Source organism: Notothenia coriiceps, unplaced genomic scaffold, assembly GCF_000735185.1.
Source record: "Notothenia coriiceps isolate Sejong01 unplaced genomic scaffold, NC01 NC01_scaffold00019650, whole genome shotgun sequence".
Taxonomy (NCBI): Eukaryota; Metazoa; Chordata; class Actinopteri; order Perciformes; family Nototheniidae; genus Notothenia; species Notothenia coriiceps.
This window is the reverse complement of record NW_011352351.1, coordinates 1-11,304: the sequence shown is the minus strand read 5'-3', so window position 1 is coordinate 11,304 and position 11,304 is coordinate 1. Positions and strand designations below refer to the sequence as shown.

Sequence of the window (11,304 nt, the reverse complement as noted above, 5' to 3'; positions counted from 1 at the left end):
TCCTGACAGGCTGGTATTTGTGCAACCTGCACAAACACAATACTGCACCATGATTACAAATGGTGAAATACAATGTAAAACTACAGAAAAATAACAGCTCACTAAAACACAACCGCTCAACTCAACGCAACTCTACTATACCCGCGGTCAGAGAGCGGAGATGTTTCCCCTTTGTGATGTAATATGACGCGTTTGACGTATGACCTTAAAAAAAAGCCGTTTTTAAGAGCAGAGCTCAAAATTGTTCCTTTCCCTCTGAATTCCTGCCCTTATGCCTCGTAAAACATATCAAATCCTACATTCACTTTTTTAATTGTAATTTTCAAGCAAGTTTAAGCATAAATGTAGAAAAAACAACCTGCAAGATGCTCTTTAACTCCAGGCGACTTTCTGCCGCTTTCCTCCGTGGTGCAGTGCTGATCGTTTCACCACAGAGGAAAGCACTTTGTTAAATTCGGCATCATGTAAGTTGCGCTGACAGATCCACACACTGCTTCCCCGCAGCGAGGCCCCCCCGGCCCTCCTGTTGACAGTTCACGAGCGTCGAGCTCCCCCCCCCGTTGATAATTCATCGTTGATAACAGATCGTTGGCACGCTGATAACAATTTTTTTTTGTGATGGCACTTCATATCAAAAAGGTTGCCGACCCCTGGACTATCATACTGACTTCATGGTGTCTTTTTCTTCTTTTCTCCCCACAGGACTGCGAGGACACTCATCTGACATCAATGAAGACGGTGGCTTCCTGAGTTTCTGAAGAACTTAAGGTACTATAGTATGACTTTTCTGAAATTTTAGACATACTATACTATGTCGTTTTTTTCAAAATGTCTTCTGATAGTACTCTATTATACTATGTCATTTTTTATTCAAATCTTTCCCCCTAATATATTATTCATTTTTTTTCTAAAACTACTATACTGTGTAGTTTTTACTGAAATGTTCAATCTACTATACTGACTTCACAGGACTGCGAGGACATTCATCTGACATCAATGAAGACGGTGGCTTCCTGAGTTTCTGAAGAACTTACGGTACTATACTATGAATTTTTAAGATTTTTTCGACATACTGTACGAGGTTTTCTTTTTGCATTTTTCCGACATTGTTGACGGGTTATGACTTTTTTGCAATTTTTTTCAACATGCTATAATATGACTTTTCTGTCATCGTTATCTACACACTATACCGTGCCTTATTATGGCATAACATATTTTTTTCGATTATTTTGTTGCATTCTTTGAAATGCTATATTATGACTTTTCTGTCATCGTTATCGACATACTATACTACGCCTTGTGTCTACGCACTAAACCGTGCCTTATTTCCACATAAAATACGATGTTTTCATGGGTTAGGGTTAGCTATACTGACTTCATGGTGTCTTTTTCTTCTTTTCTTCCCTCAGGACTGCGAGGACATTCATCTGACATCAATGAAGACGGTGGCTTCTGGAGTTTCTGAAGAACTTAAGGTACTATACTCTGACTTTTTAGGATATTTTAGACATACTGTACGATATTTTCTTTTAGTATTTTTCCAACATGGGTTAGGGTTATGACTTTTTTGACTTTTCTGTCATCGTTATTGACATACTATACTACGCCTTGTGTCTACGCACTAAACCGTGCCTTATTTCCACATAAATGTTTTCATGGGTTAGGGTTAGCTATACTGACTTCATGGTGTCTTTTTCTTCTTTTCTTCCCACAGAGAGTGAAGAGAGGACCCCCCCCCCATCAATTGAGACCCCGGCTGCCTATGTTTCTGAAAAACTTGTGGACGTTTTCAGCCTTGGGGAAGTATAGCAGACTTAGCAGCCTGAGGGACGTATAGCAGACTTAACAGACTATCGATGTGGCTGCAGTGAGAGCACACAGCCACTTAGCAGACTTAGCCGACTTGGGGCGGTGGCTGGGGTGCCGAGCGGCCCCCCCCAGCCACGTCAGCCCCCCCGACTTAGCAGACTTAGCAGACTTAGCAGGCCTACAGACTTAGCAGACTATCGGCAGTGACTGCAGGGCCCTGCACAGGAGTGCAGTGAGAGCCGGCAGCCACCTATCGGCCGCTTATTAGACTTAGCAGACTTGGGGACGTTTAGCAGACTTAGCAGACTTGGGGACGTTTAGCAGACTTAGCAGACTTGGGGACGTTTAGCAGACTTGGGGACGTTTAGTAGACTTAGCAGACTTGGGGAAGTTTAGCAGACTTGGGGAAGTTTAGCAGACTTGGGGACGTTTAGCAGACTTAGGGACGTTTAGCAGACTTGGGGAAAAGGCTGCACTGCTATGTATGAATAAATGTGAATAAAGCAAATTTTCTTAAAATACATTTGTCTCCTTTCTTAATTTCCCATTCTTAAGATAGTATCCTATTCACTACTCTCTTACTTCCTAAGCCTCCTTTCTTCTATTCCCTTAATTAGCATCTATTAACGTTATCCTATTAATCTATTCACCCTGTTAAGGTATTCATTACCCCTTTATCCTTATCCTATCTACTCTCTGCAACGTATAAGGCTCGAACCTGCAACCTCCGGTCTACCAACCACCCTTCTATCTCCTTGAGCTATGAGACCTGATGGCAGTTCTCTGCTCTTACTTGTATTTGACTTCTTAGGTTTGAAGAAGACACCTTAAATCTCTGCAACGTGTAAGCCTCGAACCAGCAACCTCTGGTCTACCAACCACCCTTCTATCTCCTTGAGCTATGAGACCTGATGACAGTTCTCTGCTCTTACTTGTACTTGACTTCTTCATCAAGGGAAAGACACCTTAAAACTCTGCTTGGCACAAGACTCAAACTCACAACCTGGGATCTTTAAACTCAGTGGATCACCCAAGGTTTGAACTCACGTTCTCTGGTCTCCAAGATGGGTTCTTATCACAGTGAGCCATTCGGTGTGACACAGTTAGGTGTTCCCTGGCCTATGTGAGTTTTTCACCTCAGGTTTGGACCTTAAAATACACAGCCCAGGCACCTCTTAGTGAATGATACATAGTTTATTCTCGGTTTAACCTCGGAAGTGTGAGACAAAATAGCTTAGAGGCTAGAGTCAAAGACTGTGGCTCCATGACCTAACTATGAAACAGGGTTCAAAACATATTTTATTTTGTTATTGAATAGGCCCACCACAAACCAAGACCGTTCTGACCTCTAAAATATGTAAGTACACGTGGACGATTTAAAGTGTGCAGTAGTGTAGGAACTCTGCAGTCATCTTGGGAAAAAGAAAAGGACAACATAAGAATGAGACATAAAAATATCTGTTAAACAAAACTTTTAAAAGTCTTTTAAAAGTCTGTTAAAAATAAAGCTTTAGTAGTGTGTTTAAAATATTATGTAAAAAGTCATAGTATAACATGTATAAACTGTGATTTAAAAAAAAATGTACGTACTATTGGTGACTTTATTCATTATTATTTTGGTTACATAGTTTAGTATGACTTCTTTAATAACAAAATTACTTTTTTCCACTCGTCTCTAGAAAATAAAGACTTCATTTTGAACATTACTGGTGACTGTTGACATTTTGATCAAATCAAACTTCTGAGATTCATCATCTGCCTACAGTTATATGAATAGCATGCAAACCTTGTAGGCAATTTTATCACAATAAAATAACAATATTCTGACAGCAGTTGTAGCCAGTGGTGGAAAGTACTGTACTTCNGCTGTGAGTGTTATTCTTCTAGAAAGTCAGTTCGCGCCTAGTCCACAGAAAAAGAAAATTGTTACCAATTTATTATAAACCCACAAAAAAAATCTAATTTCCCAGGGGTAATACCGGGTTTTGGAGTTGAAAAATTGTTCCCAGAGGAATATATTTTTTACAAGGGGAAATACTGTCCTTGAGGCACGATCACCAGTGATGAATCAGTCTCAGTATGGGAGTGACCGCACTATTGATTTCGAACAACACAGTCACTTGAAAAGCCAGCGAAAACAAGTCAACCACCTTCTCGATGGTCTACTACAATGAGTTCATTTTCCAGTAGTTATAACGCAAAGTTTTCAAACAATAGTGATCGATATTTTAGATTTGGAATTTATTTTGTGTGAAACTCCTTAGCACAACTCTTCGATCAATCCTTATCCATCACTAAATGATGAAACCTCTGTTGTCTGTATTTCATGTCCACTGATACACAAAAGTACATGTGAAAAAAAGTCCTCAGTTGACGTGAAGTCTAGGAAGCTCCGCTCTTGGGTTGAAATCTCTGCACTCACCTTGGGAAGCAAAGAGAAGAAGGATGACGTAAGTATAAGACATAAAGTCATAGTTATAATATAGTATGTGGAAAATATGAGAAAAAAACTGCTGAGACACAGATGAACTGAATATTTTGAAATCAAACTGTATTAACAGCCCCTTCAAATCAAAAAGGCCTCACGACACCCAGGTTGGAAACAAGTGGCTTAAACCATCCAGACATAATATATCTTAAAAAATTAATTAAGATCCTAAACCTAGGGAAATATATTTTTAAGATCATAGGCTTGAGTGGTGAGTATGTGTGTGGTCAGAGTAAAACACACACCTCTGTGTTTATGTGCTGCTGGCAGTGAGAGCGTCTCGCAGAGTTTCTATGAAGCGATGGACGTCGGTGAAGGAGTTGTAGAGCGGCACCGGAGCGATCCGCAGCACGCTGGGCTCCCTCATGTCACACTGAACAAAGACAAACATCAGAAACTCTTAATGCAGATTATTCCCAGATTCAAACTGATGTTGTGGATTTTTCCAGTTCAAAAACACTCCTCTAAAATCGTGTCTGTACTCACGGCGACTCCCCTCTTCTCCATCTCCTGGAAGACGGTCCTGATGGGGACGGAGAAGCAGAGCGACAGCTGGCAGCCCCTCTGCTGCGGGTCGGAGGGCGTGATGATGCGCACGTGAGCTTTGTGCGGCTGGGAGGCGTCCTCACGGAAATAATGCAGGATCAGAAACTCCAGGTACCCCGTCAGGAGGAGGGACTTCCTGCGCAGCTCCTGCATGCTCGTCTTGTTGAACACCTGGAGAAAAGGGGGAATTATGACCAGGCTAATCACTTCTCAAGAAGACTATTATATCAGCTGATGTTCCTACTGTTGACATGCAGTAAAATAGTTACCTTTTGGTGCTTTTTACAGGACAATGACAACGTAACGTCAACAATAAAGAAAAAAAAAATGGAGAGCATATTTTTGTTAAGTTATAGTACCTCCAGGCTGGCCTGCAGGGGGCACACCAGCAGGATGGGCTGGTTGGAGAGTCTGAAGCCGCTCACACCGGGCTGCAGGTCCAACACTGAGGACACAAACAGTCACAGTGCAGATACAGTGGTTTGAGACGATTATGAAAAACAAAAATGTGTCTTTTTTCACATTAATAGTTATTATGGATAGAGAGCCAAAAAGGTATTGTAGATGTAACACCCAAAGGGATCACAAGATGGCAGCATAAAACCATTTTAAAATCACCTCCCTGACATGAAAGGTTGATTGGAAGTTTGTATGTATTTTATTTACCGTTATTCATCCGGAAGCGAGTTTTCAGGTCATGTCCCCACCAGCCCACCAGCCTGCAGGACACGGGACAGAAGAAGAAAAGGAAGTTAAAAGGACATTTGTAGTATTTTTTATAATGTTATGTTTCTCCTTGAAGTTGCTTGATATGCAATTCAACAAAGAATAATTGAAATCCCAGCGTCGGAGGTGTCAGGACTCACGCAGGCTTGACAGTGTCGTTGTGTTTCTCGTGGATAAACGCCCCGGCTATCCCGCCAGCACCTGAGTTTATATACTGTGAGCAGACAGTCATTACTTTAGTATCCTCATGTATCTGTGCTCTCATTTAAATCAGTGGACACCCAGTCAGCTGACCTTGTAGGAGCACCAGCAGGCGAAGTCGACCCCCCAGTCGTGGAGCTTCAGCTCGACGTTTCCGGCAGCGTGAGCGCAGTCAAAACCTACAAAACAGCCCTGAAACACAGAGAACATTTTAACTATTTTATATCATGCAGTGTTTTCTTTTCTATATATAATCTAACTTTGCAAAGGAACTAGTCACTAAATGCAGGACTAAATATTTGTTTTAATAAATCCAGAACTGTAGTGAAGCATGTGTAGAAAAAGAAGCATACAATGGAAATACTTAGGCACAAGTCCCTGAAAAATAACACTTGAGTATGTATTCCACAACTGATGAACATATAAGTTCAGTACAGATTCATACCTTCCTGTGTCCGGCCTCAGTGATGGCGGCCATGTTGAACAGCTGTCCGGTGTAATACTGGACTCCGCTGAACATCACCACGGCGATGGAGTCTCCCTCCTCCTCGATCCGCCGCACGATGTCCTCCGTCCTCAGGGTCTCTTCCCCCTGTAGAGCAGCACCACAACCAGGAAGTAGATTTGAGTTTGTGTGCAGGCAAATGACGGGATGAATAAAGTCTGTAAATAATAATAATGTGTGAAGTTTGATGCTCCAGTACCGGCCTGGGTGAAATCAGCAGCATGCTCTTCTGAGGGTCGAACCCTCGCAGTCTGACCTGAGACTCCACTGCGTACTGAGCACAGGGGGGGGGGGGGAGTTATTATGCATAAAAACATGGTTTGGGTGACAATCATTAATTGAATGTAAATGGACTTCAAAGGCTAAAGTTCCCTACAGAGGGCCCCTTTAAAGCTTTTTAAGCACAGTCAGCTTTATCCTTTACTCTGGATTTAAAGTGCAGCAGCAGAGGAAGTATTTTATAGAAAAGTGGAGTTTTAGGGTCACGCTGTGGGACTTTGACCTCTGCAGGTTTACTCACGTGGTCTGAAGGAAAGGCTTTGTCCTCCAGGAGGATTTTATGCCGAGTCGCCGTGGGTTTGTAGAAAGAAAGCTGCAGAATAATGACAGTATTGGTGTTGAAGTGGATTAAACAGACTCAACTGGTTGACCTGCCTTCATTTAAACAACTTCTGACAATCTTTGGACAGTTGATTATGCATATGTAATGCAAAAAGATCTTATGGAGAATGAGTGTATGTTACCAGTAGAAGATGTAGATTAACTGTCAGGCCGTTCATCAGAGCCACCTCCTCCGTTTTAGCTCCTGAAGAAACACAGAAGGGACTGTATTTGTTATTTGTTTGCTAAGATATGTATGATAAGTTCGCATAAAGAAATGATACTAATCTGGAAATCCTATGTGAGCCCACGATTTCATAAAAATCAATTGAGGGTACACTCTAGCGACAGGTGAAAGACCTTTCAATATGAACTCGTAGCAACATACAGAGAATGTTCCCTCACTGTTTTGAAGACATGTGAACTTTGCACTCTGTACACAGTGCAGTGACCTGAAGCTGTTATTCAAAACCAGTAAGTATCTCATGTAATATAGTAACAGTGCTGCAGAATGGCCAGGCTTCAATTTGCAACAATTACAGTTATGTTCTCACCAACAACATTAGCCATGAGTTCCTCTATGGTGTTTTCAGCCCAGGCCCAGGGGCGGGGGCCTAAAACGTGGCCGTGGACCCCCCTATTAAAAGAGATGTTTGAATGCAATTTCACATCAAAATATATCTTATTGAAATTATTTTTGATAAATGAGAGTTGACTCACAATTTGGCCCAGTTCTCCATTTCCTCTTCCAGATACTTCCTGGCCTTTTTGGGCTGAAGACCCAACGAGTTTCCCACCATGTAGATACACTCCTGACTGCCATTTACCTTAGAGAGGTCAGCTGAGATAACATATAGAAAACAGGAAGTCTTACAAATTATTCTTTAAAAACTGTACAACTCTTCTGCTTTTCATTTCTGAAATACAATAAATATTAAATTAGTTTTAAAAATAAGTCTTAGTCAATATTCTTATATATATTTTACTTTTTTTAGTTCGCATTTTTACTTTTACTTACTTACATGTATTGAATACTAAAATGGAACAACTGTCAACCTGTTTCCTCCAGGATAATGTAAGTATTTCTGATCCAACGTTGAATCAAATATGTATACAAACACAAGAAGTATATGTACACATGACCAAATATGTTTATCTGTTCATTTTAATTCATTTCTTATTTTACAGTTATTTATCATTTTTTATTTGTATCTAATCCGTAATTGTATTAATATGTGCTGTCCTGTTTTTCAATCTTACCCTGTTGCTGTTAAACTAAAAATAAAAGTGAAATAAAATTTAAAAAAAATAAAATGTAAATATACCAGCACTTTAATGCATCACTGTTTACTCACAGGGGGGCAGGTCAGCCACGGAGGGCAGCAGGAACTCCCCCCTCAGGGCTCTCAGAGGGTCCTGTTTGTCCAGATGAGCAGCTACCTCTGCAGAGGTGGGGCTGCAGCCCAGAGAGGAGGACACTTTCTCCACAGTTTCCCTCGGAGTTAAACCCACAAACTGGTCCATTACCGCGCCTGCAGACACGGAACTCTTTAAAGTGAAGCATGGGGCAAAGGGAAGCTCTGTTGGTGGTGATTGGATCGCTTTAATGAGTATAATCTGCAGAATGAAGGAGGTAAATAACTTTCTCCTGCCGCTCCTACAGTTCAGAAACACTACACTTCCGTGTTCCTGTCTAACATGTGACTGAAGTAGCCAATCAGAAGCTAGGAGGACTTGCACTGAGGGAAACTACAGAGGAAGACTCAGCACTGATTCAAGAGCTGCTGAAAGTATTTTACTAATAGTCTATAGAGGTGTTAATTACAAAAACCTGTACATAAATATATATATATATATATTAGAAAATGAACTAAAGTATTTGCATACAAAATGAAAACTGTCTTCTCATATATTTTATTTCACTCATTCTCTGTACTGTACAGTATGGTATATCCAACAGTGTACAATAATACTGTCATGCTGTTAATTAAAACCTCACATTAAATGCCATTAAAAAGCAAATATTGAATATTAAACCAGCTATCAAACAACCTGAGTTGAAATGTGTCACTTAAATCCACAGTGCCCTCTGTAATAAAACCCCCCCCCACACATTATCCCATTAATAAACACTGCTTTATAAAGAAATCTACTTTTTACCCCAGTTTCAATGATTTCCTTTGACTTTTAGAGATATTTTGTTGTACAATCTTCACGTTTTCAATCTTTTTTAATGACTTGGCTCATGTGTCCTCTTTTAAACTGTTTAAATTCAACTGAAATTATACATTCATACAATAAAATCATGTAAAACGCGTTTACATTTACATTGCAAATGACTCTTCTTTAGTTCTCTGTGAAGAGGAACGTGTGATATATGAAGCAGAAACTCACGGTTTGCAGAAGGAGGAGAGCGTCCTCTCCACACACAGATCCGCTCAGAGTGCCCTCTGCTGTGGGGATGCTCTTTGACCTCTCAGTGTTCAGCATCAGGTTAATCATTGTTCTAATGAGATAACAACTCAGACTATTAACAGTTATTGTCTAAAAGCTCCTGTTCTGTATCTCTGGATCAGTCTAATTCCTGGTTTCAAAAGTGCAACAGACAGGCAAAGAGACGGTTCCCCTTTTTTCATGCTTTCACTTCCACGTGTGAAAATCCAAACACACCGTGTGATATTCCACATGTGGTAATACAAATACATATGATTACATTAATGGTGCATGTGGAGGGTTAAAGCCTCGTAAAGCCCAAATGTAGAAAAACCTTAGCACATTTTTTTTGATTTAGTTTAAAAAAAACAAAAAACATTTACTGAATCAGGTTTATTACAAAGTTGGTTTACACATAAAAACGGTGATTGGCAAAGGATTAGAAAAAATGAATCTAACACACCCATACAAGAAATGTATAGCACACGTAATATGTGCAGCGTATTATAATTTAAAGTGAAATAAACATTACCCTTTATATTGGCATACCATTTCAAAGGATATGTATGGATTTGTGTTTGCAATGGATAGCCCAACGTTGGTATGCTCAGTGCCCTCAGTGCCTTACAGTAACGATGCACTAGATGGCAGCAAAGTGTTTTTGATCTGAGAGAAGAACAAAACAAGATGTCTCAATAAAGTATACTTTGAAATCATAAACATTGGGAACATAAATATGATATATCAAGTGAAATGTGAAATACTTAATGAAAACATTCAAATATAGGTATGAGTTGATGTTGAGTGGACTGATATTGTTTGTTGCTGTTTGTTATGTCCCACTAACTGTGTCCATATGTGCTCCTAAAAGTAAATGTTTCTCATAAATTGACTCTTTAAGCCTCTCTTGTTGTAAAAAGCAGCTGACCTCAGACATGGCCTTCAGATAATCTGAAGATGAGACCTTCTGGGTCAAGCTGTTTGACCTTTGACCCCACTCACCCCTCTGAGTTTACAGATGCTGCAGGAGTGTTTCTCCCAAAACAAATGTGAAGCGCTTTATGAAATGTCCACAAAGCTGGAAACCATAATTGAGCTTTCTCTGACATTTTCTTTTTTAAGTGACAATTTGAATTCTGGATTTTTTTCTTTTAAAGGAGTATTTTAGGACCATATTATATGCACTTAAACTAGGATCGGAGTACTTCTTCCACCTCTGGTTAAAACACATCATGTTTTTGAGTGTTAAGAAAGGCTGTCGTGTGAAAAGTGACTCATGGAGTTTTTCAGGAATATGGCTGCAAGATGTTTGACGTGCAAGTTCTCGCTTGTTGTTCTCACAGGGAAGAAAGACGTGTGACATCTGGAAGCTCTCAAGAGGCCGGACTGAAACTCTCCCCTCGACGTTTCTCAGGACACGGACATCAAAGCAGGCGGCAGATAATGATTTCACACACACACACACACACACACACACACACACACACACACACACACACACACACACACACACAGAGCCTCTAACCAGGGGGCTCTGCAGGAGGTTGTAACAAATGACAGGATGAATTAAGGTTTTACTGCAGGATGACAGGAAGGGATAAACAAGGAGTTTCCCTTTAAGTCTACTGTGCATTCTGTGAGGTTTTTTCTAGTCACATGTGTTCTTATATCTGCATTGCTTCTGAAACTGCAGCACATTTGCACCTGTCGCCTTTAAAGGTATTTAAAACATTGAATAAGCCCACTCTAATTGAATGTATTGAAAGGAAATGTAATATTATTCCTAAGAGAAAGCAGACATATATGTGAGGGAATGGTGCATTTAGTATCAAGCAGGTATTGAGAACTTCTTCACAATAACTGAGTGGTGAGTGGTGGCATCAATGGCTTTCTGCAGGGGGAAGTTGTTGGTTTGAACGCAAAAAAAAAAAAAATCAGGTTGAATCATTTGAACCCTGACTGATGCACGGGGTGAATATGAAGCTTTACCTTCTCA

General features: G+C 40.3%; 1 protein-coding gene and 1 long non-coding RNA gene across 4 annotated transcripts; one reads left to right on the top strand and one right to left on the bottom strand.

Annotated features, from left to right (window-relative positions):
- Positions 1 to 701: 701 nt before the first annotated feature.
- LOC104952151 (uncharacterized) lies at positions 702 to 2,230 on the top strand. Its single transcript, XR_799090.1, has 4 exons — positions 702 to 768; positions 970 to 1,035; positions 1,410 to 1,475; positions 1,715 to 2,230. It is a non-coding gene; the product is annotated as an uncharacterized lncRNA (long non-coding RNA).
- A 1,832-nt stretch (positions 2,231 to 4,062) lies between these two features.
- kynu (kynureninase) lies at positions 4,063 to 10,140 on the bottom strand. Of its 3 annotated transcripts, none has more exons than XM_010778908.1 (16): positions 9,841 to 10,140; positions 9,270 to 9,381; positions 8,231 to 8,423; positions 7,596 to 7,716; positions 7,430 to 7,512; positions 7,019 to 7,080; positions 6,796 to 6,867; positions 6,475 to 6,549; positions 6,216 to 6,362; positions 5,864 to 5,962; positions 5,710 to 5,783; positions 5,510 to 5,562; positions 5,203 to 5,288; positions 4,784 to 5,014; positions 4,543 to 4,670; positions 4,063 to 4,231 (listed from the first exon to the last, which is right to left on the bottom strand). In XM_010778908.1, the coding sequence occupies exons 1-15, from the start codon at positions 9,858 to 9,860 to the stop codon at positions 4,551 to 4,553; spliced, it is 1,548 nt and encodes a 515-aa protein (XP_010777210.1). In that variant the 5' UTR covers positions 9,861 to 10,140; the 3' UTR covers positions 4,063 to 4,231; positions 4,543 to 4,550. The 3 variants fall into 3 exon arrangements, with proteins under 3 accessions (XP_010777210.1, XP_010777211.1, XP_010777212.1); XM_010778909.1 differs by having other exon boundaries at positions 9,858 to 10,139; XM_010778910.1 differs by lacking the exon at positions 9,841 to 10,140 and having other exon boundaries at positions 8,231 to 8,407; positions 9,270 to 9,359.
- Between the last annotated feature and the right edge of the window lie 1,164 nt (positions 10,141 to 11,304).

Bases quoted from the DNA above. Each gene is read 5' to 3' on its own strand.
- kynu (XM_010778908.1), bottom strand. From the start codon at position 9,860: ATGGTATGCCAATATAAAGG. The intron at 7,513-7,595 runs GTGAGTCAACTC...CTCTTTTAATAG, and splicing joins ATGGAGAACTGGGCCAAATT to GGGGGTCCACGGCCACGTTT. The intron at 5,563-5,709 runs GTGAGTCCTGAC...CGTGTCCTGCAG, and splicing joins AACGACACTGTCAAGCCTGC to GCTGGTGGGCTGGTGGGGAC.